This window comes from Poecilia reticulata, linkage group LG16 (assembly GCF_000633615.1).
Source record: "Poecilia reticulata strain Guanapo linkage group LG16, Guppy_female_1.0+MT, whole genome shotgun sequence".
NCBI lineage: Eukaryota > Metazoa > Chordata > Actinopteri > Cyprinodontiformes > Poeciliidae > Poecilia > Poecilia reticulata.
Genome location: NC_024346.1, coordinates 20,748,471 through 20,773,547, shown reverse-complemented (window position 1 = coordinate 20,773,547; position 25,077 = coordinate 20,748,471). Strand labels below are relative to the sequence as shown.

General features: G+C 38.7%; 2 protein-coding genes across 2 annotated transcripts in view; both read left to right on the top strand.

Moving 5' to 3' along the window:
• The window catches only part of LOC103478412 (syndecan-2-like), an 11,664-nt gene extending 6,867 nt beyond the window's left edge, over positions 1-4,797 (top strand). The window contains exons 3-5 of the mRNA XM_008432262.2: positions 858-1,003; positions 1,459-1,705; positions 1,829-4,797. Coding sequence (XP_008430484.1) covers positions 858-1,003; positions 1,459-1,705; positions 1,829-1,992 — 557 coding nt within the window. The 3' untranslated portion in view covers positions 1,993-4,797. The remainder of the gene's footprint in view (positions 1-857; positions 1,004-1,458; positions 1,706-1,828) is intronic.
• A 2,980-nt stretch (positions 4,798-7,777) lies between these two features.
• Positions 7,778-25,041, top strand: LOC103478414 (carboxypeptidase Q). Its single transcript, XM_008432264.1, has 11 exons — positions 7,778-7,900; positions 8,218-8,356; positions 10,767-10,982; positions 11,084-11,200; positions 11,285-11,492; positions 11,571-11,778; positions 16,036-16,147; positions 17,835-17,926; positions 18,515-18,610; positions 19,239-19,344; positions 24,858-25,041. Exons 2-11 carry the CDS (start codon positions 8,218-8,220, stop codon positions 25,022-25,024), a joined length of 1,461 nt encoding a protein of 486 aa, XP_008430486.1. The 5' UTR covers positions 7,778-7,900; the 3' UTR covers positions 25,025-25,041.
• The last annotated feature ends 36 nt before the right edge of the window (positions 25,042-25,077 follow it).

Here is a 25,077-nt window from a genome sequence, read left to right as displayed (position 1 = left end):
TATATATATATATATATATATATATATATATATATATATAATGTGTGTGTGTGTGTACACATCCCAGCAGAGAGAAGGGTGATACAAACTGAAATTTCATCGTAATATTTTGTCATTTTTTTGTAATGATGAAAGTGACAATAAAAAAGTTATTTCCAATTTCTTTGCACTCCTTTTTAGAGAATTACAAACATGGCCGTGACTTCACAACACTGCAGTCAAAGCTCCGCAAGTGCAAATACTGCTATTAAAAAACATGCAAAACTAAAGTATAGACTTCTCCAGGGCACCAGTTATATAAACAAGTGTGATTTTTATGTATTTTTTTAATCACTCAACTGTACAGAGTATCTGCATTTACTGTAGTAATATTTTTTAATTAATTTATATTCATTGGTAGTTCCTTGTAAAAAGAACATTACTGTCAGCCTTTGGGGTTTCCAGATATCATTAATTGGAAATGATTGCTGTCGCAATAAATAATTTTTGTCACGACTGGAAATTTTTCTCGATAAACAATACGATAAATACCAATCCCTGGTTCAACATAAGATTACTCCAATACTGTAATGTGAAATATTTAGGATTAGCATTTTATTGCAATGTAACTTTTTTATTGCCCATCAAATGAAGTCGTTTACTGTAGTTAAGCAGATTCTGAATTCTGATTACATTTTAAGCTGCCTACGTCACCTGAGGTTAGCACTGTTAGCTTTACTCAACCAGCAAGGTCCAAGAGGAACTTTACTGTTATGTTTTAAGCCTTTCTGTCAACACCCTGAAAGTCTCGCTGATTCTTTCTCTCAATAGTTTCAATTAGAATTTTGTCTTACACCTAATATCTTCTTTCGACACAGGTTTCAGTGTCCTGTCAGATCAAGACGAATTATCCAGGTTCCTCAACATCACTGAGAGCATCCTTTTCAAAGAGCTGCTGCCACTTCCACCACAGCCTACTGTGAGCTCTGCTGCCGATCCAGAACCTACACCATATGACACTGAGGTACAACAAACATTTTTTCAATTTTTATTTTACTATTTATTATTATTATTATATTGTTGTTCCTGTTACGTTATTACTTTATTCATTGATGATAATCTCAGTTTTATTTTTATCAGCTATAATTTGCTTAAGTACACACACACTTGTATATGGTCACAGACATTCAGTCACTGACCCACAATACCTCTGTTTTTTGCTTTTCTATTAATGTACTGTTTATGTATTTTGTTATGTGGTATAATGGGAAAATGAAACCAAGCATTAAAAAAATAATAATCTGAAGCAATTTTGTTTACAATTTGGAAAGGTTTCGTTGTAAGCTTTCTTCTTTTTGTTCAACATTGATGAAATGTAAATTACTGCACTGTGCAGTATGTGAACACTAATTAAAAGCAATAAAACTAGACATTGTGTCAAGTTTGTTTTCAAATGTGTCATGTCTTTGGTCACTTCAGAGTCCAGATTCCACAAACAACTATGTGACTGAAGACCTGAGTACCAGTACCAGTGCCAGTCCTGTCGATGTGACTACTGAGTTTAGCCCTCCTGTGAATGAAGAGATCCTATTGGACACCAAAGTCTTGATCAAAGTTGAAAGTGAGAATTTTCCTGAAGGCGGACGAAACAGCCGACGGAACGAGCACAACTCTCCACAGGAAGTCACTTCTGAGAACCTGTGGGAGAGGACAGAGGTTCTTGCAGGTGAGGATAGGTTTTATAAGTTAGTCAGACTCTGAAATTTTTTGGTTTTAAAGATGACTTTGTAACAGTTTTAAGACTGCAAATAAAGTCAGTTTAAAAAAAAAAAAATATTTTTGTCCTCAGCTGTCATTGCCTGCGGAGTGGTTGGATTCCTTTGTGCCATTTCCCTCCTTCTTCTCCTCGCCTACCGCATGAAGAAGAAGGACGAAGGAAGTTACGATTTGGGAGACACCAAAATGTCTGCAACAGCTTATCACAAAGCGCCCACCAAGGAGTTCTATGCCTGAACTGACCAGCAGGGACAATCTAATGTGGAGTCTGGCTCCTTCCGATCAGGACTAAATAAGGATCTTTTAAACAGCTGAAGGAGATTCCTTCTTCAGATGAAGTTGGAAGTGTCTGTTCTCCTCCAGTGCTGCAGACATATGTTGTTGTTTTTTTTGCATCCTCATCCATCCCCGTCTGTTTGTGTTTGCCACCATTTTCTGCTTTTCTCTACTTAATGCTCAGCTTTCTATGCAGAAAGGGTAATAAGGAAACAAATGCATTCCTCCTAAAATGCATTTGTGTCATTTCCTTCCTGGGAAGCACCTTGGCATAAATATTGAATGAGCATTTTTTTTAAAAGGAACTTTTCCTTCACTCTAAATGGACCACGGATGTTCTAATTTTGTACGTTTATCAAATTAACACTTGTTCCAACACTGTGCCTTCAGACATTTTCAGCTGAATCACACTGTAATTCATTGTCCCTTTTTAGAGGAGCTCAACAAGAAGATGGGGGCAAGGGGAACTGAGAAAACCTGACTCTAATAGTTTTAATTGCTTTTAATTAAAATGGTACTACATATATTAATATTACAACCCTGTTCTTGTTGAGGTCATGCTTTCTTCGTTAGTGCACTTCTGTTATATTTCATTTCGTTTATGCTTCTTTGTTGAAATCTTAATATTTTTGTTATGACAATGAATCTTTTCATAAGCTGCCCAGTATTGCCATGAGAGATTTTCTTACGCTGCAGGTACAAGTTCGATATATATATGTATGTTTGTATTTTTTGTTTTTGTTTTCCTCCCTAAAGATATTTAACAGTTATAGAAACTGACCAAATATAATAAACATGCTTTACCATAAAAAAAAAAAAAATTGATGTTTAATGTTTAGAGGATACATTTCTGTAAGCCAAGAGATTTCCATTCCATACAGGTCCCTCAGGTATAGCGTGTTTCAAACATTTCTTATGTTTTCAGGATTTTCTGACTTGGTGACTGAGTTCTGCAGGCATGTGGGACAGGTAGAGCCAAAGCTAATGACTATAATTCAGAACCCACAGAAGTGACCAAAGTGTCTGGTGACAGCCAAAGCACATTCCTTTCCTGACTGTCCACTGTTTGCAGCTGTGAAAGAGGGTTTGGAGTTAAAGTAAAAGCATCTCGTGTTACTTATTTTAGTGTTGGCTATAAAGGTTTGATTTGAACTACAATATTCTTTTTTTTATTGGTTTAATATGCATGTACATACGTTTTAGAGGCTTATTACCTGGTTGTTAAACTTTACCTCAAATAGCCAAAGAAGCATAGCGGGAGCTGCAGTAATAATACAGGTTACAGCAATGACAAAAGGGTGGTATTCATTTTTATTAGCACATACATATACACCCAGCTGATGCAATATTTTAATAGGAAGGCTAGACATTTTATTATGTATGGACTTTATTTACTTGCTGCCTATAATATATGTTGAAGACTGTTTTATAGATGCTTCTTGGAGATTCAAAACGTATCCTTTTGAATACCAGGAATATGATCCAGATATGCTTTTGTCTGGATAACTGAGATCAGTGGTTGATGCAGAGAGGATTGAGCAAATAGTTAGGCCTCATCTTCAAGGTATTACCAAAAGAGAGAGTTCAGGCCTTTTTATGAATTTAGTTTAATGCCATAAAGAATTTAACAGTTACTGAATTGCTGTGTTGGATTTTTTTTTCATGCCTTATTTCATTACATGTTAAATCAAAGGTCATTGTCTTTTTTTGTTGTTGTTTTCCATATTTGATTTGTTATTTTGCAGTTATCTTTGTTCATAGAAAAGACACTATGAAGTTATCTGAATGCAAATGCAAACAACCTATTCACTGTGGCTGGAATAAACGGGAGGATGTGGTCACAGACCTTCTGTTAACGTGGTGTTTAGTGAACACTCAAACCGTTAGTGCCTCTCGCAGGGCTTTCGTCTGCTGTGCTGTTACAGTATTAGTATTGGGTTTTGAACTTTGAGCTGCACTCAATCAAAATCGGCCTTACCTTGTTTCAGAGGTCACCGCAGCGCTGTCCAGAAAACTTTGACCGTTGCGAAAACCAGAATGAAGGCAAACGGTGGGATGTATGCGTTATTCTATCTTTTGTCATAAATGGCAAGTAAACTACACTTTAATTTATACATACTCTCTTCATTATGTCGGCGATACTTGGGAATAGAATACAAGATGCTTTTTCCCTCTTGCGTAGCCTGTTTTCTAATGTCAGCTACATTGAGGTTTGTAGTTGGCAAACTTCAATGTTGATTTGCAGCATAGATGTCGTTTATCTGAAAAAACAAATCTTATAAATTTAATTGGTACATAATTCAAATGGAGCATGTTAAAAATAATGATTGTCTTTATCAGTGTTAAAGATACTTGGCTGTAGTCAAAGAAACAAAAACAATCGTGTGAGCACAAATCAACTCACCAAAAACGCTGATGCACTGTGGGAGGAACTGTGTTGTTGGTGGATCTCATAAAATTTACTTCTCAATAAAAATGTGACATTATTGCAGTGTTGAAAGTGGCCTTTTTTTTCTCTGAACATTTTTGAATTTTTTCAAACTTAAAACAATATTGTGGGTTTGCTACCTTATGTCAGCTGAACAATCTCCAAATAGATATGTGCATAACTCTGTGCATTACTTTGTAACCTCTTGGTAAGCACATTTCTGTGAGAAAGCATTGCCAGAAAAAACACATCAAGGCTTTTTTTATTGATTTCATTTATTATGGGCAAAGCCTATGCAAATTAAGAGGTAAAATAAAATAACCTTGTTGAATTATGTCTGAACTGTGTTTGACCCCATTTTTTGGAAAGCTGATGTCAAAAAGTGATGTCAGTCACTTTTTGGAACATGTGCATCTCTTGACATCGTAACCATAAAACTAACAGCATTGCAAAAGAACAACCTGGTGCATAAACGCTACGGTGATGGTGGTGTGATGAGGTAATCTATAGTACTCCAGTAAAGCCACCAAGGAATGGGTAGACCTGCACTACCTTAGATATTAAATTTTGACTGAAATATTTTTGCAGGACCCTGAATGTGCCATTCAGGCTTACAAATGTTCCAATTTGGCTGAATGAAAGCAGTTCTGCAAAGAAAAGTGGATGAAAATTAAGACTCATTGACATTTAGGATCACAATCCCTTAATGGCAGAAGCTGCCATGAAAAGTGGCACATGCAATTATTAGGTTTTGGGTGCAAATAGTTTTTTACACTTACCTTGTTTTCCTTAATACATGAACTTGTCGTCTGCATTTTGTCTCTACTGTGGTTCTGTTATTAAAATTTGCTTAGTTTGAAAGATTTAGGTGTAACAAAAAAACAAACAGAAGAAATATGATACAACTTTCACAATCCTGTGCATGCACCTATTTGCAGATATTTTGATAACTAGTTCACCATTGTTCTTTTTTATTGTTATATTGTAAAAGAGTACGTCTGAAGCTAATTCATCAACATTTGGATTATCTCTAATAATCAGATGTTTTTCCGTACCTGGTGGTTGGAGAGGGGGAACTCCAAAACGTATATACACACATAAATAAAGGGGTAAAACGTGCCTGAAGTCTTACTGTCCTCTGTGCAAAAAGCAAACATCTTAAAGTAAATTACAAGTTTAAAAACACTTCACATAATCTCATATTGTATAAAAGCAGGTTTTGTAAAACTAAGTTAATTTGGGTGGAACAATTTAAGTGGACAGCAGTGATTGCAGAGGAATGCTGGAGATTAGTGGTAAAGAAAGCTGGAGGATGCAAACCACAGATTGGGATGTGGGCAGATAAGTGCTGTGTTTTTTGCACTGCGGATACAATCCATTCCAAGCAGTGGGCATTATTATGGCAACTGAAATGTTTACAAGAAGATTAAGGCTTACATATTTAGCCGTGAAGCAATTACTAAGAACCTGCACTAATCCAGATGTACCAACACTGAGTTAGACCTCAGGTTATGCACAGTGCAGACAGCGCGTATAGTTGCATGTCATTCATGGATGATTTGCACACATTTTTTACATCTGCCCACAAATGCCCTGAGGGACTGAGATCAGAGCTTTGTGATGACAACACCAAAACATTGATTGTTTTCCATAAGCCACTTCATAAACACTTTGGCTGTTTGCTTAAGATCATTGTCCATTTGTAAGACCAATTTGCACCTGAGCTTTAACTTCTTGACTGATGTCTTTAGATGTTGCTTCAATATTTCTACTTAATGTTCTTTTCTCATGATTGCCATCTATTTTATAAGTACACCACCTTCTCCTGCAGCAAACCAGCCCCACAGCATGATGCTACAAACCCCCATACACAATAGGGATGGTGTTCCCAGGCTTACAAGCCGCCCCCTTTTTTATCCAATGTAATATTAGTCATTGTGGACAAACCACTTTAGTTTCATCAGACCACAGGATATGACTCAAAAAATGGAGATGTTTGTCCCTGTGTGCATTTGCAAATTGCAGTCTGCCTGTTATATGTTTCATTTGGAGTAAAGGCTTTCTTGTTGCTGAGTGGTCTTTCAACCCATGTCCAAAACAAGACACAGTTCACTGTGGATAATGAGACTGTGCTTCTAGCTTCAGGTCAATTTTCACATCTCAGACCAAAAGACGCTCACCTCTGGGACACAGAACTCATCTCCTTCCCGACTGGTTTAATGGTGGACATACCCATTGTGTATATACGTGCATATAATTGCATAAACAGATGAACGCTGCAGCTTCAAGCATCTGGAAATTGTTCCCAAGGAGAAACCAGACCTGTGCAGCTCCATAGTTCTCTTTCTTATATCTTGGTTGACTTCTTTTGACTTTGCCATTGTGTCAAATAAGAAAGCAGTGTGTTCAAGATGTGGCCTTAAGATTACATGAATAGATGTGTCTCCAATTAACTCAAATGTGTCAGTTAACCAATCAGAAGTTTTGGAAGCCACGACATCGTCATCTGGCTCAGTTTAGTACGGATAGGCAGTAAAAACAATAAGCCAAGCTTATGTTCTAAGAAAACAAAAACAGAGTTTACAAAGTAATGGTACCAGTGGGACCAAAGATGACTCTAGGAATCAGACACAGCCCAAACCTACTAAGCACTGAGCTAGGTGTTTTTTGTATCTTTCCTTTAAAGAGTTTTAACAACTTCTCTTTGTGAAGAAACAGGTTGAGTCATATCTGTCAAACATTCAATTCAATCATAATCAAACTGTTCTGTCTGTTCTTTCACAAACCTTTGGGTGTTATGATCCAAAACCTTTTCTAGGCATGGATGTTTATTTTTTATTTTTTTGTCCTAAAATACACTGCTGGTTAAATACTTAAAATTTTAACTTGTAGGAGTCAAAGAAAAAAAAAGACTTAGTGGTGTAGCAGAATGAGAAAAGTACATATAATTTTGTTTTTAAAACTGTAATTAACATGATACTGTGGTGCACAACTGAGAGATAAAATACAAAACCAAACGAAGAAAAAAGAGAAAACTCTTTTTCTTTTCGTTTCTCTTTTCAATAGAACCAAAGTTCAACTTTGATTTCCCAAATTTTAGGCTTTTGTCGAACAGATTTTCTTTCAAAGTAAATGACACAGTAAAATACATAATTATTACTATTGTGCGTCTTTGAATACTTGAAAGTATTTTTAAAAAAATGCATTTACATATATCACATGTTTTAAATACATGTATAATATAAGTAAAAAAGTAATTTTACGCAAAATGAAAAACATGTGTGATACTTTTATTTTGAAAACTGACGCCAGCCGGAAGTTTGCATGCACCACAAAATAATACGGAAATAGAGATTACACTTCTGCATCTCTACATTGTATGCGGTGCGGACGTTTAACTCCTTATAAAATCTTGAAGCGTCAAAGATAACTACCTCAAGGGTTAGTGTTTGTTTGTTTTTAATGTGTTTTTATTTTTAAAAATTACGGTAATTGTTTCGTTGACTTATCAGCTGTTGAAAATGATTGTCAGTTGTTTTTTAATATCCTGCTATCTGTTGCAATTAGGGTCAAAATTGACTTCCTGCTCGACATTAGTTTTTTTGTGTGTTGCTCAGGTCATAATTTTAATTTATACCGAGCTCACATTTATTTGCTACGCTACCTAGTTGTACTATTATCAATCATACACCAAATGTAACCAGTAGAATTTACTGGCTGTGTCTAATTTGTGGTTACTTTGATATTTCTTTCCACAGATGACATTAAAGGTGAAAGTGTCCTTTCTCCCTCCTCTTTTTATGTTTATCTTGTCACTTGGTTCTGACAGCCATACTCTCTCTGAGCGCTTCAGAAGTCCTGCCATCAGGGTTGTATCTAATGAAACCACAAAGAAAGGTAAATAATTCATGCTCCTTAGCAACCAGTTTTTTTTGCAAAAAAGAAAAGGAAAAAAACAACACAAATCATAGCTTTCATATTGAACTACTCTAGCCACCTAGCCTTTTGTTTTTAAATAGTAGTCTCCTTTATTGAAACAATCCAGTAAATGAGAGCCACTGTTCTCTGCAAACAATTCTGTGCAGTAAAGATTTTTTGGTATTGGACATAATGGCTCACTGTCCAGGGCACCATTACATCAGAGGGCAACACAAATACTTGGAAAAAATTAGGTTAGCTGCACTCAAATTTGTTTTTTTCAAATGGTACCTTGCATGTCTAAGCAGTGGAGAGTGGACACCCCCACAGTGTTGCTTTAGTGTAAGCACTGTACATTTTTCTAAAAGTATTGAAAGAGCATGTACACTGCTCAAAAAAAAAGGGAACACTTAAACAACACAATATAACTCCAAGTAAATCAAACTTTTGTGAAATCAAACTGTCCACTTAGGAATCAACACTGATTGACAACGGGGACCCTCGTCGGGTCAATCAGTGTTGCTTCCTAAGTGGACAGTTCGATTTCACAGAAGTTTGATTTACTTGGAGTTATATTGTGTTGTTTAAGTGTTCCCTTTATTTTTTTGAGCCATATATTTTATTCAATTTTTTTTCTATTTATGTCTTTTTTCAGAACTTATATTTGTCTTTTTGCCTTCTTTCCCTCAAACTACACAATTGCCTCTTGTTTTCTTTATTTATTCATCATTTGATTATTTCTAGAGTGTTTTGAATGCTGTAAAGTACTTGCACTTCTCTGTATAAAAAGAGCTCTACAAATAAAGTTTGATTGATTGGACTTTGTTGTTGATACTCTAACTTCAAAGTTGGGGGTCTACAGCTCCAGCCCTCGAGTGCTTGTGTCCTCCAACTGCTGGATACCTTCCTGCTCCAACACACCTGAACTAAATGAGTAGTTAATTATGAGGCCTTTGCAAAACCATGATAATGGGAGACAACTATATGCAATTCAAGAGAGTGTGGGAGGCGGAAAGAGGAAGTAGTTATGACTCGACTTAGAATTGGGCATTCTGGACTTACCGGTTCGCTCTTTAAAATAGGAAAGCATGAGACTGGGGCTCGTAATTATTGCAATCAGGTGGAAACAGTGGAGCATGTCTTGTTAGAATGTGGTAAATACTCAGAGGAACGTCAGCTTTTAAAGTCATTACTAAGCAGAAAGAATATAGGACTGTCTATGATCAATCTATTAGGTAATAAATCTAATTTAGGTTCTTAAATAACACTGGGTTAATGAGTCGTATTTAGAATATGTGTAAGTAAGTGTGTGAATGCCAGTGCATGCTCATGCATTCATACATGTATTTAATGAGTGTGTTAAGATGTGAATTTGCACATCGTACACATCATTGAGGTATGTTAAATTCCCTCTGAGATCTCTGATGACGGGCTGCACAGTTGCGCAGTTGGTAGAGCTGTTGCCTTGCAGCAAGAAGGTTCTGGGTTCGATTCCCGGCCCCGGTCTTTCTGCATGGAGTTTGCATGTTCTCCCTGTGCATGGGTGGGTTTTCTCCGGGTACTCCGGTTTCCTCCCACAGTCCAAAAACATGACTGTCCAGTAAATTGTCCCTAGGTGTGAGTGTGTGTGTGCATGGTTGTTTGTCCAGTGTGTGTCTGTGTTGCCCTGCGACAGACTGGCGACCTGTCCAGGGTGTACCCCGCCTCTCGCCCGGAACGTTAGCTGGAGATGGGCACCAGCACCTCTCCTGACCCCACTAAGGGACAAGGGTGCAAGAAAATGGATGGATGGATGGATCTCTGATGACCACCTCCAGTCTGGTAGGTGGCAGTAAATGCACCTTAAGTTGGATGCCAGCTGCCAATAAAAATCAAAAGAAGAAGGCCTTTGCAAAATTTGTTGACACACACAGGAGGTAGTTCAGCATTTTGAGTTGGGTGTATTGGAGCAGAGATGAACCAGTTGGGGTAGATTTTCTGTGACAAACTCTTGGAAGATCTTTAGCTGATTTACATTCTTTCTGATTGTTAATCTTTATATCTATTGGACTAAAATTTGTTTTATAACCTAAAACCAATTGACGAGCTGCAGAATTTGCTTCTCTGAGGTGATTACTGATGTTTTTACTTCTTGGCTTTGTGTTAACACTTAACTCCAGACCAGCAAACAGCCAACGTTTCTTTTATAGAGGGTGTAACACTTCACATTGACAATTCATAAGTTATATTGTATCACCTTCACCAAACAATTTCTATCTATTCAGGAATGTATCAGTATATCAACGCTATTGTTGATATAATCCAGTAAATTAAATCCTAATTGTTCTGCTGTAAATTTAGTCAAACTTTTATAAAAAGAAAATACAGTTTACATTCTTTTGGAACCCAGCTCCAGATGTAGCAGCAGAGGTGGGAAGATATGAAGATGTGGCCAAGCGCATCATTGAGCTAGCTGTATTTGGTGCGGCCCAGAACCGCTCCTACAGACGGCTGGCTGACTTTACTGACACCATAGGGAACCGGGTCAGTGGGTCACAGAACCTGGAAATGGCTATTAAATACATGTACAACGCCATGAAACAGGATGGACTGGATGTTCATCTGGGTGAGTTTTGAAGATGTGTTTACAAAATCTTTCCTGAGAACCTCGTTTTTTTTGTTGTTTTTTTTTTGCATTTGTGTTCACTTGTCTTGTTTCTTCTACAGAACCAGTAAAAATCCCTCACTGGGTAAGAGGAAAGGAGAGTGCAGAGATGATTAAGCCCAGGACCAAGAGCCTGGCCATGCTGGGTCTGGGCAGCAGTGTCGGAACGCCTCCAGAAGGTTGATGATCAGACTTTATTAAGCCGTGTTAATTTGTTCACCAGCACTCCATTAGCATTCACCGACTCGTTCCTATCTGTTCAGGTGTTGAGGCTGAGGTGTTGGTGGTTCAGTCTTTTGAGGAACTGAAGCGTAGAGCCAGCGAGGCCACAGGGAGGATTGTGGTTTTTAACCAGCCTTTTATCAACTACCTGGAGACGGTTGCTTATCGCGCTTTCGGTGCTTCAGAGGCAGCTAAAGTGGGAGCTGTAGCTACACTCGTTCGATCTATCACCCCTTTCTCTATTAACAGGTATTTGTCCCCTTTCGCTGTCTAGTGCCCCTCCAGTTAATGCGGATAGTTTCCCATTGTTGTGCTTTTTCCTTCTAGTCCTCACACAGGTTGGCAGATCTACCAAGAAGGAGTGAAGCAAATCCCCACAGCCTGCATCACAGTGGAGGATGCTGAGCTAATGTGGCGTTTGGCCCAAAACAAACAGAAGATTGTGGTCAGACTCGTAATGGGAGCCCAGACTCTGCCGGATGCTGACTCTTTTAACACAGTGGCCGAGATAAGAGGCTGGCAGCACCCGGAGCAGGTAGCATTCACTCACTCATGTCTACCTGCATGACTTATTTATCTCTGTAAACCATCAGACCACAGTCTCTTTCTTTTTACTTCACACAAGAAGTTTTAGTCGTAGGGTAAGCGTATTGGGTGGATAATCTGAATGACGTGCATGGAAAAGTTAAAATATTGTTTAAGGTTTATACAATACTAAATCTAAAAAAATCGTTCTGTGTCCCTACTTTATCATGTTGGACAAGGATTGCAAGGCGACCCTTGGTTTTCCTCAACAAAGATTTTCCGAACTGTTTGGTCAGCATTTATTTTGCTGTAGGGGCACCTGGTCTTTCTGGGAACCTCTATCTAACAGAGCAGATTTCTGTTATGTAAACGCATGTCTTTCTATGTTCATAAACTTCCAAAATGTAATTATTTGAACTGTGATTTAGTTAGAAGTAGTATAAAGTTGGCCTGGCACTTTTTTGCTTAGAGTATCTGGCCCTGACCCTTGGTGGGTCTGGTTGGGTTTTAGTGTCAGGGCAGATTTTTTTTCTGTAAAAGGAGAACAAGATATTCCTCCTGTTGCATAAATGGCTTTGTTTAAAAAAAAACAATAGATTGCATGTTGCTACGACAACAAAGAGAGCTGGCCATAATAGTTGTAAAGAGATATGATTTCCCCCCCCCCCAACTGGTCCTCAACTTTTATGTTATGAGTCTTCTATGGGGAAATGACAAAGTAATTGGTCTATAAATGTACTGTCTGAAAAATCATTTGTAGCTTTGCCTGACAGAAGAAAGGAAGTGGAACAAATATAGTTCTGCCCAAATTATTTACACAGCTTAAGGCAGTGCTTCTCAATTTTAGTCCTTAGGCCCTACTGTTCTGCTTGTTTTATATGAGCCTCTGATTCAAATGATTGCATGGCCATCAAGTACTGCAGAAGGCTGTTAATCGCCCACAGATTCAATTCAGGTCTGTGGCAGAAGGGAAACACCTAAAACATGCAAGGCAGGGGGTCGTGAGGACAGGAATTGTGAAAGAATGTTTTGATTTGACCAAAATGAGTCTTCTGACTGGAAGTAATAATGCTTTTGACCAGCCAAAAGTCTGGCTTGAATCTGAAAGTTAGGTAAAGATTAAGGTGATGGCAAGGAGGCCTTCAATCTGTATAATGAGTTTCCCTTTAAGTTTTGAGAAGAGCATAAATAATGTTCGACATGCCTTTAAAGACAGAAGCTGTGACGGTTTTCTGGTCTGATACCTTCAAGAGCTTTTGTAAAACACAATGCCAAGTAGGAAAGACTTATTTGAGAAGCAATTCCTGGTGTCTATCAATCTGAAAAGCTCTATTAAAAAAAAAGAATTTTCCCCTAAACCGGGGCAATCATCAGCAAACAGAAAACATTTAGGACAGCTGATAGTAATTCCTGCAGGAAAAGGTCCAGCAAACTGCTCTGAAGGTCAGACTGAGATGAATCTCCAAAGCTGAGCCCTGGGCCTCAGTTTGCATGGTACATGTTCATACAATTTTTTTATAATATTTGAAATGTATGCACTTTAATTTCCTCTTTCTCAATCAGATTTAAGTTGGCTACATTAGAAATAAGTTTATAATATTTTTGTGTTTTGAGCTGCTAGCCACGGTCCTGAGCAGCATTCAGTCCATCTGTGTAGGAAAGGGAACTGAAACACATGGTCAGGCTGACATCATGTCTGGCCCTGAAACTTTGTGTTCCAGCTCACTGTTGCAGCAGTTGTGGCTGGCTGTGTGTGTGTGTGTGTGTGTGTGTGTGTGTGTGTGTGTGTGTGTGTGTGTGTGTGTGTGTGTGTGTGAGAGAGAGCGAGAGAACGCGAGGGAGAGGGCATGCACACTTGCTTAAAGAAAAATTTACATTTGAGGTTTTGTGAGTCATTTCCAGAGTTAGGTTGCCCTTTTAAGTCATCCAAGACTGCTGAGGTGCTTGGATTTTTTTTCCTCCCACTCAGACTTTGCTTTCAATCTTTCTTTGAAATAAAATTTTGAAACAGGATATGTACTAGTTTATTCCTCTGTAGTAGGTTGTGCAGCTTGTTGAACATGTAAACTGTCTGCAAAGTTTACACTGAAGATTGGAGGCTTTGCTGTTTTTCCCTCAGAAAGGCTCTGCTGTAGTTCTCTGAATCACTGTGTAGGATTTCTGCTTCACTTGTTTTGTTTGTGCTGCCTAATAAATATTTTAAACTGTAATCATTTCTGAAGCTTTTCCCCTTCAGTTGTGTCCAGACTTGTAAGTTGTTAGGCTGGGAACAAACTGTACAATCTTTTTCCTGATTTTACCAAAGTTTCACTGCTGTACTAAGCTTGTACCCGTCTGAACTAGTTGGGGACAGTTGGCATGGCTACTTGAGACAAAATATCTGGGGGTGTGAAGGCTACTAATGCAAATTTGGAGGTCTTTGAGGGAAACGGACCCAACCTCAGACGCAGTCAGTGAAACGTTAAAATATTTCAGGGAAATGCAAATGTAGAGTGAACTGATGATTACCTACCTACCTACAATCGTGTCGTAACAGCGTCTTGTCTTTTCTATAACAGGTTAGTTGCAATACAAAAACTTAGCATGCCAAATATACACAACAAATGAGAACCAAAACACTAGAGGTTGTTTTAAATGTGTTTTAATTTAGTTTGAAATGAATGCAGCAATTAGATGTTCAGAATGGAATATATAAATGTATTTTTAGGGAATGTTTATGAGTACTCCCAGTCTTTTCTAAATCTGTAAAATGATGGAAGTGTGGTGTTTTTCCAGATTTAAACACCATGGCATTACCATGCCAGTGTTTCTGGAATATGTAAAAAAAAATATGCACACGAGAAACTAAGGAAGTATGCAGCTGAAGGGTGACATTTTGACATTACGTTAATTCAGGCATCAAGGCATAAAACTTCCACAAAGAAGATTTATGTTGCAACTTGTCCAGTGAAAAGAATGAAGTGGTAGTCTAAAACATAGTTTTAGTGAATGGAAACAGCTGAAAGTCTTATCAGTCTTTTTCCACATAATCAACCACCTTTATCATAAGCATTTGAATAAACTACATATTTTTTTCTTTTTTGTTTTGTTTTTAATCTGTAAAGCACTTTGAGTTTCTGCTGGGGTGAAAACAAAGGTTCACTTGATAATGTACCTGTCAAAACAATGTTTTTACCGCATAGCCCTGTTTTAACACAAATAATTTTTCCCTAAAAAAGCTAATGGCATACATCTGGCTGACAGAAGTGAAGTTATAATACTCACCTACAGTTGGACGGCAGCTGCAGAGAAACACTTTATATGCTTCAAGTTCTAGAGCTGCAGCGTCTTTGGTTAAAAATTAAGGAGGGATATTTGGAGGGAGTTGTCATTTATTTAATTTAACACCACAACCCACAGAGGTCGGCAGACATTTTGTACTGCCAGAAGACTGCTTAGAAATCACAGTAAACCTATATATTTTCATAGCTGGGAAAATTAATGCACACAACAGACACCTGTGGTTGCATTGATGGTCTGGCTGCTGACTCTGCTTAAATTATCTAGCATCAATTATGGAGGAAAAAAACAATGTCTTTTGTTCCTTCTCTTGAATCCTGTTCTTATACATAAGCATTATTTCAGGTTTTGAAACTGTTTCAGGTGGGCGAGAAGAGCCAATCCAGTGCTCACACCATTGTTTTTGAGTGGGTGGGAGATAAAACAATTCGCTTAAGAAGCAAGTGATTATTTGGTGCTGTAGTAGCTGACAGTGTAACTAAATGTGAAATGTCCTCAGTTTAAATTGTGTAAAAGTTGCTTCTCCACTGATTTAATAATCCATCGCTGACAGAGGATTTAAGCTGGACACGGAACATTTTATTTCAAGGAATGTTTTGACTTCTGGGTTGTTGACCAGATAGTTTGTCAGGTCAAGATCTGCTTCTTGTAACTTGGGGGTCAGAATCGTCCAGCTGATATGAATGTCTGTCTCGCTTTCAGATCCCTGAACCAGATAAAGAGATTCTGTTCTTTTACCTTTTTTGATCTTGTGTGTTGAGGTAAAAAAAAATCAGCTGTTTTTTGTTTGATAGCATATTGTGCATTAAATGTAAGATATATTGTTTGTTCAATAGAGTTGTTTAGAGATGTGGACGTAAAAAGGGCTTGGTAGCAAAGTCTTATTCCATGGAATATCCCTGAATGTGCATTTTCAAACTGCTGCGTCCTTACCCTCCTGCAGTGGCTCCTGTTGATGTTTACACAGTTTATCTGCACTCTCTGACAGGTTGTCCTATTGAGCGGTCATCTGGACAGCTGGGATGTGGGCCAGGGTGCCATGGACGATGGAGGTGGAGCCATGATATCCTGGGAGGCTCTGTCCCTCATCAAGGACCTGGGTAACCCTTGGGAAAATGTAGAGGAAAAAGTTCCACATATACAATATTTAGCTCTTAATACCTCTCCTTCTTATTTTGCGTCTTTGCCTGCATAACCGGGACAGTTTCTGCTCAGACATGTCGATATCACTCTTTATTTCTTCCTTTGCAGGCTTGCAGTTTTAGAGGAATGACCTTTAGACACAGTACTGGGGCTGGTTTGGGCTAGTTTTCACTATCTGCAGTCTTTAGAGGGGATTCACCTAAGGAGTAGGGTTTCAGTTGCTCCAGGAGGAAAAATCCCTCACATCCATTATAAAAAACAATCTTTGAAGGAGATTCACGCACTGATGTAATATCTATGCAACGAGACGATGTCATAGTGTGGCCGTTGATATCTTCAGTCTTATTTTGCAGATGTTCTTTGGGAAAGTCGCATCCTACAAAATCTGTTATTGCTTTAACTCATGAGAAATATGAGTCTACTGTGTTTCAGAAGTTCCTTTCACCTCTGACATTCCCATTGTTTTCCGTGGACTGGCCTCATTTTTAAGCATGACAGAAAGGCTGCTTGCTGCAAAAAAAAATTCCCAGCTCTCCCTTTTGTTCAAATATTAGAAATATGGTGAGCAGTAATGGAAATACAGCAGTCCCATAGCTGGAGGAAATAACCTATTGCTCTTCCCATTAACCCTTTGTTATAACAGGGAGAGATATTCCTCCAGATCGCAGAAGGTAAGACTGTAATCAGTGTCCCAGGCATTCTCATCACTCTGTGGAGAGCTTTCATGTCAGCTATTGTGCATCTGCTTTGCCAAGACGTGGTTAGGAGTTTCTCCATGAAGATGGAGGGAGGAATTCCCTCTTGATTCAGATTTCTGAGGAGGCTGAAATCCTCTGCTGGGCTTTTTTTGCCTTTTATTTTAGTGTTAACGCTCCAGAAAATAGGTCGGGATTTTATCATATTACATTTTAGTGAAGATTTAAAGTTTCTCCAGTATTTTAATTTAACTTGATCATTTTTAGCTGGAAATAAAAGCCATCATAGAGGCCTCCCTTCAGCAGTCAGGGAAGTCAAAGGATTTATCTCCTTGTAAATCATCTGAAAATGAATCTGGAGCCTCTCGAGGAATGTTAAGGAGTGACTTGCTGCTGCAGCGCCATTCTGGGCCTCTTCTTGTATTGCTGCTGCTTTTTTAGCGTCAGCCCTCAAAACAGCTTAGCTCACCAAACTAACCTCACATTTGCCTTTCTAAACTACAGTTGGACCCTCTGATGCTTTTAGATATGGCCACTGCAGGTTAACTCTAACCACAGAGCAGGACATGCAGCATGCAGGACAGAGAGGCCTGAGGACCAGGGTTGGGGACCTATGACCTAAATGACCCAAGTGACAAACTAAAAACTCAACTCTTTTGGTTGTGTTTCATTTAATAGAGCTATAGATTTTTGCAGCCTCTCCACTGACTATGCGTCACTTGGCCGGGTCTTTAGAAAAATGTTGTCCTTTCCCAGCCTGTTAGTTTTGGTGAATAGCCATATCTTGGTAGGTCTGAAGCGTGGTTAGGATTCTTTAAAATCCTAGCCATGCTTTAATCTTCTCCACAACTGTGCCCCTGACCTGTCAGCTGTGTTACCTGGTCTTCATGATGCAGTTTGTTCACTATTGTTCTCCAGACGACTAAACAGTGTGTTCATCTTCTCAAAGGTTTGCGCCCAAGAAGAACTTTGCGAGCGGTTCTGTGGACAGGTGAGGAGCAGGGTGGTGTCGGTGGACAGCAGTACTTCAATCTACACAAGGTATTACTACTCTCCACTTAAGAGAGGGGGGGAACACAATAACAGCCGGAAAGCAAATATCTCTCCTGCTGAAACAGAGCAGGAAGGGTCAAGACATTGTGAAAGCACCCTGTACAAGTGTGGAAATGTCCTTCCAGCAGACTGGTGAGCACTTGGCCAGCTCCCAGATTTTTCTCTGCAGCAATCGGGTCTTACAGTTTCCTTCTTTAGAGCTTTGGCTGCCCACCAGACTCTAAAACTTGATAAGCTAACTACTTGAAACCAGAGATAAAGAGTTCATGCATTTTTGAAAACAAAGTAATCATTTTTCACAAGGATGCCATAACTCTCATGAGAGCTTTTTATGTTCTTTCTGAAATGTGTAAATAAAAATTTATTTCCCTTTTATAATAACAAAGTCTCTTTAGCGACTCCTAGTGGTTGTTTATAGTATGTGTGAACAGATGTAAAGATTGATGTAACTGACTGGATTGAATCTTTTGTGGGGTTACAAACCATTTTGTGCCTTTTTTTTCCCATGCTTTCACAACATTGTGGTTACATCTGCTTTATCCTCACCCACCCGCTTCACTTCCTTTCCCCACACAGGAGAACATCTCCAACTTTGACCTTATTATGGAGTCTGACCTGGGGACGTTCACCCCGATGGGTCTGCAGTTTTTAGGCAGTGATGCGGCACGAAAGGTGAGATCAAAGGTCAAGCTGTTTTTAGAAACTTAAGACATCAGTTGTACAGGGTGAGGTGAGAAACTGTTGCATGGCAAATATGATTTGTTCAGTTCAGCTTGAAATACTAAAACTTTACTGTTTATTGTATGCAAAGAAGAAACAGAAACATCTAAAAGAAATTATTATTAAAAATATGTGGAGTGGAAAATGGTTTGTATTTTCAGATTTTATTCTGTCTCGTCAACATAGTTATTTTTAGTTGCTTCAGTCAGAGCCATTTGGTTTTTTTTTTTAAACTTATAATGTAATTTTTTCCCTTTTATTTGCAAAATCTGGCCTTTATTTTAGACAGTTTTCTTCTTTAAGTTCCTCATACCCATCCATCTGTCCTTTCATCCATTAGTCTATCTTTCCATGCGTCTTCTGTTTCATCCGTCCACACATTCATCCATAAATCTTGAAATCAAATAGCAATTCACTGAGAAGTCAGAACATTTGGCTTTGGGAAAATATTGGAAAATATATGTATAGGAATCCTGTGTGACACTTTGAATCTGTTGTATGATACAAAACAATGGATATGTTTTACCTCTTGCATTGTTATTAAAAAGCTATAACAACAAATGACTGTCCGTATCTACAGGTGATGGAAGAAGTGATCAAACTTTTGGCTCCCATTAATGTGACCAAACTGGAGACCGATGCTGAGGGGACAGATATCTTTCTGTGGATGCAAGCAGGAGTCCCAGGTTAGTGTGATCAATATGCAATATGCATGTGCAACTAGCATACGTGGTAAAATTAGGTGGACACGCAGAAAAATGAAGACCTATATGTACCAAAACCTTAAATTGTATTTTTCAGAACACGCATCAAAAGGGAAATGCCTATTAGTTGTGGTTCTCTTTTTCATAGCCTTTTTCTGCTGATTGCTGAACTATAAACAGCTTGCTATAGGGAAGTGGCGATAGAAATTCAATGGAACCACAAAATGAAACTTTCAGATGGTCTTAGTATGGATATAAAGCTTCCACTCAGAATCCTGATATGAAGTCAGATATCGGAAACCGGACCTCTAACCGATGCCAGACGTTGATCTTTGTGAAAACGTAGACTAATATTAAAGCATGGGGCCAAAAAAGTATTCTGTGAATTGCTTTGCAGAGCTTTAATATTTAAGCATCACTTTTAATTCTGTTGTTGAAACAGTTTCTATCATTTTGTTGAGATGTATGTGTGCGATCTTTAGAGGAAACAAAGAGAATCGCAGCACAAGAGTTTTCCTTGTGGAACGTTTTAAAAGCTGCAGCGAAACAGCTGAGAGTTCAGCGTCTCGATCAAAGGGCATTTTTCAGCATTACTGTCTTCAGCGATGCTGCAATCGGCCTGTTCACTTACTCAATATTATAGATGTAATACAAGCCAAAGGGAGCAAAACTAAAATTTCAAATTTAACAATTTAGAAAAGATGGGTGCAAGACTGTTTATACAGGGTAAGTATTGATGAAGATACTCTGATCTTTGGCAGCTTTAAACCATAATTTATATACATTTTTCTAAATATATTCAAAGCAGAAATAAACTTCTCAAAACGGGAACAATTCGGTCTGAATGTACAGCCGCAGATAAGCAGCAAACATAGAGCCCTCTCTTCCTGTCTGCTCTTGGATAGTTGCTGTGTTATTGTTGGGTGAAGAAACCATTCTGGAAAGTCCAGAAAGGAGGGTGGGGTACAGATAAAACAAATTGTACAGATCAGTCTTGTTTGGTCAGATTCAATGATTCTCTGAACAGGTTGTTAGGGGCTTGCTGCTGTTTGTTTGTGCTGATTATTTGCGTAGAGATGGTATTTCAGGCTTAAATAACAATGATGATAAACCAACTCCTTTTTGTACAAATTCCACACGTTAATCTTTTCCAGTTCTATTAGACCACTTTTGAAACAGAAATTAACCCCTAATGATCCAAGAAAAGCAACTTTGTTCATTGCTGTTTGCAAATGTCGCTTGTGCTTCAGATTTACGGGCGTACCAGAAATATGGAAATGTAAAGTTCTGCTAGGAACTTCTGCATGTAAAAAGAAAAAAGGAATTAACTGTGCTACATTTTTTTAAACGCATAAAATCTAAGTAATTTAAATTAGTACGGCCCTGAAGTTATTGTTTCTGGCACTCTAAAGGAAGTGCCAGAAACGATAACTTTAGCGTGTTTCTGGCACTTCCTGCTTTTACTCACAACATTTTTCATTTCATAGTAATCCAAACATAGGCCCAATTCGCAATTGGAATATTCCTGTCATTTAAAATCAAGACAAATTCTCCCCAATCCTAAAGTTCTGAGATCAGGACTTTAGGATTACTTCTTTAAAACGTTGACTGATCTCAATAATTTAGCGTTTGGAAGATCTACTTAGTCCAAAACTTTTTAATATTTTATAGATTCAATATTTTAAAATATTGTCCTTTTTTTTCAAATGTATGAATCCATCCTATTTATACCAGATTGACTGGTGTAAATATGCAGCATATTTAACTGTTTATTACAAAAGATGCTGTCTGTTTAAAGAAAATTAAGTGTGAAGAGCAAACAGAAAATTAAAATGTTTAAAAACATTTTTAAGATCAGTAGATGTTTGGTACAGATGGTGCTTTATAGGCTGTTGCTTTGACGTCTAGTTTCAAGCAAAAAAGAACAAAAAGGCATGCACTGAAGAATAAAGACGGCAATGAAATATTTATTTCACAAATCAAATTACACAATCTAATTTGGCCTAAGGCCACAGAGTTGGTAACAAGCTTTGGCACTCTTTAATCCAAACTGCAATTTCTTAGCTATTTCAAAGCTTTGTGTCAACATAGTGTGATTTCTTTTCTTTGTGCAGCAGTCTCTGTGGAGTCATTCCCCTCAAAAGTAGAGCTGCTTTGTTACCTCTGTAGCTTTGATCCAAGAAATCCATGAGATCAAAAATCAAATCGAGACACGGGGACGGCTCTGGGTCCCGACAGCTTCTGTGCCTCACAGGGAGCTTCCACAGCATGGGGCAGATGGCAAGGTGTGAAATATTATTGCGAAAAGTTGTGCAATTAAGCCTCACGTGGCTTTTCTAGGTGAGGCGTTGCAGCACCAAAGAAAAAAATGCTCTGCGTGTTAAAGTCTGCCATTCTCCACTCGGAAGTAAAAGACATCTGCTGCACCTCGGCGTGATGCAGTTCATGTCGAGTTGGATTCGCTGCTTTCTGAGGGGACCACCACCTCCTCTGCCAGGCTGCGTCGAGGTCTCTTGGATGGGCTCTCCTTCAGCTTTTCTCCAGGCTGCAGGAGCAGCAGGGGGCTGTCTAAGGTGATGGTTTCTGTGCAAACGCCACAACTTCGTCTCTTCACTCCGACCTGCGTACCTGCAACACAAATTAACAGAATGTTTAAAACAAATGCATCTGAAGACAATCGTCTAAGACTGGCAAGCTTTATCGTTTAGATTTATTGAAAGGCTAATTATCAAACCTGTGCTTTTAAAGCTGTTCGGACACGCGATGGGCAGGCGTGCGCCGACTGCTCGCGTTTCTGTGGTTAGGGGCTCAGTCTGGGAGGCCACATGGTTCACAGCAGATGCCACCTCACATATGGTTTTCATACGATATTCCTAAACATTGAAACAAATGATAGGTTTTACTCACCTGACCTCAACTGGTCAGCATTATGTTATGGTTTTGAATAACATATCAGACATAAAGCAATAGTCAGTAGTAAGACAATCAAGCTCTCATCAAGCTCATGTTAACTCACTCGTGTCCAACTATCCATCTAGACAGAAAATAGTAAAAAATAAACACTCTGCTTTTCCAGACAAGTTTAAGAATAGTATGAATTTGGGCCTAAACCAAATGGACGTGATGCAGATACTTTTTGTGTAAATTTCCAGAATAAGATTTTCACTTAATGACCAGTAAATAAATCCAAAAAGTTAAACATCTGACACTTTTTCGGATGTGCGACAATTTTTATTTTCTACAAAATAATCAGTTTACTTTAGTTTCTTTTCACATGCTCATGTTGAATACATTTAGCATGCAAAAAATGTAGAATTTGAAATTAAAATACTTAGCTATTTAAATTTGGAAAACAAAATTTGACAATTTTGGCCAGCAAAAGAAAAAAAGTTTGAACACTGGTATGTGGGCCCTTTCCATACTAGACTTAGTGGTCTTATGGAATTAAGACCATTAAATTCTCATTAAAATATAATTTTAGGTCTTCATTAGCTGCGAGCCTTAATCATTAAAGTCAACAGAAATTTAGGAAATGTATGTATATAGTATCAAGTTTCAGTTTTTGAAATGCATTTACAAAATACAACAACTCTTCCAAATAGGGATGAGCATTTATCATACTATGTGATCAATTTCTTAGAATTCTGATTTATTGTCACAATAAATGTCAACGTTTAAAAAACCCAATGATTTTTTACTATTTTATCCACTGTTAATGAGTTTAATATTCTTAAATATATTAATAAATATACAAATGAATATATTATTGATATATTAATATCAATATTACTAAACTGCGTGCAGTTTAGTGATAAATACATTTGCGTTTGTGGGGGTTGGATTAATTTGTCATGCAATCACAGCCATGCACTAGAAAATAAGTAATAAATAGTTATAGTCGTCACTTGTACCGTTCTAATAACAGTACCGGAAAATGTGATAAAAATAAGTACCCTATTTCCAAGTAATTCACTTGAAGTGCGGTGAAATATTTCTAAGTGAGCGACGTTCCCTCACTCTGAAGCTCACTGAATGCCATTCGCTCCTCTGATTGGTTGAAGCTAGCTCGTGGTGTTCGGCCTATCCAATGATCTGATCGGAATTAGAACTACCGACCACTTTCTCCTTCCTTCGAAACTGTGCGACACACAATTAGTCAAAAATAACAGCGAAGCTTCGTGCATCTGCACACTTTGCAGCCTTTTTACCAGCACACACCAGCTTCCTGTACTTACATACACTCCTGGATCGTGATACGGGTTCCGGAGCGTCGGAACCGCTCCATCTCTCAGCTGCAACTTCTCCGACCACTTGGACCAGTTCAGGAAGCAGGCTTTTGTAAAATGGTGTGCACATAACACAAGGTCGGGTTGGTACTGCTTGGGGATGCTGTTGAAGATGAACCGCAACCACTTCTCCTTCTGGTCGGCGCGTTCCGGGAGTCCAAACCTGATCGGTTGAGCATCGCAGTTCAGAATACAGCGTCTCTCCAGCTGGGCCATGCCTGCAAAACAATGAAGAGTAGCTCCGCCGGAAACACGTGACCTCCACTTCCACAAAGAACGGAGATGTGTGTAGTTTGTTTCAGGAAACTTTATAGCCATGTGATATATGAACAGTAATTGTGCAATAAAACCCCAGCTCTACTGTATGCATATATTTATGAATGATTTAATTTTTTACTTGCTTTTTGGAGCTTTCCCGGGAATTTTTTCAAATAACTGAAGAAATGCAAATCACTCATTAAAAGTATGTGCACATGTAAATTTTATTTTAAAAAGAGGTAATAGTTGTTTTTTTATAAAAACTAATAGCTTGCATTCCACAAGTCACACCTTTTGTGGATGATCGGCAAGAAAAAAAGCATATTTTCGGAAGCTGGTCACAGTTAAGATGAATTATGCTAACCAGTGGCGCAAAAAGTGGGTATGCAGGGTATGCAACGCATAGGGGCGCAGCACCAGAGGGGGCGCCAAAACCCCGTCTGGAGGGGGCGGCACGCCGATGTTCTCCCATACACTTCAGCGCGCCTTACCTCGCGCACATAACGAGGTAAATGTAGCGAGTTTTACCTTTCACGTATCGTTGCCTGGGGGGGGCGGGGGTTGAGTGAGCGTCGCTCCTTCACCCTGACGTTCCTTCCCTCGGGGGGAAGGGGGGCGCCGATCTATGTTTTCGCATCCACCTGAATAATGTGTAGTTGCGCCACTGATGCTAACTACCGGACAGTCCTGGAATAATGTCTATTAAACGCTGCAAAAGACGTGGACGAAGGGGCAGAAGGTTTATGTTCCAGCAGAAAGATTCTTACACATACGACCAGAACTGGAATAAAACTGTTTACAAGAAAGCATATTCATGTGCAGTACTGGCTTGTCAATGTCCAGACCTAAATCAAATTGGGAATTTGTGGAAACACTCGAAACTATTGTTTTACTTTTCGGATCAGATTTGTGACTAGTGTGTGTGACTATTCTTCTTCATGTTGCACACAGGGGCCAGCCTTCATGTGGCAGACAGTCGTTACTTTTGGTTCCACCACAGCGAGGGGGACACTATGACAGTCCAGGACCCTCACGACATGGACCTCTGCTCAGCGTTGTGGGCCGTGGTTGCGTACGTCGTGGCTGACCTGGAGGACATGCTACCCAGAAGGCCGTAATGTCAGATTTATCACAACCTGAATCGTGTTGCACTTTTACTGAATGAGTTTTA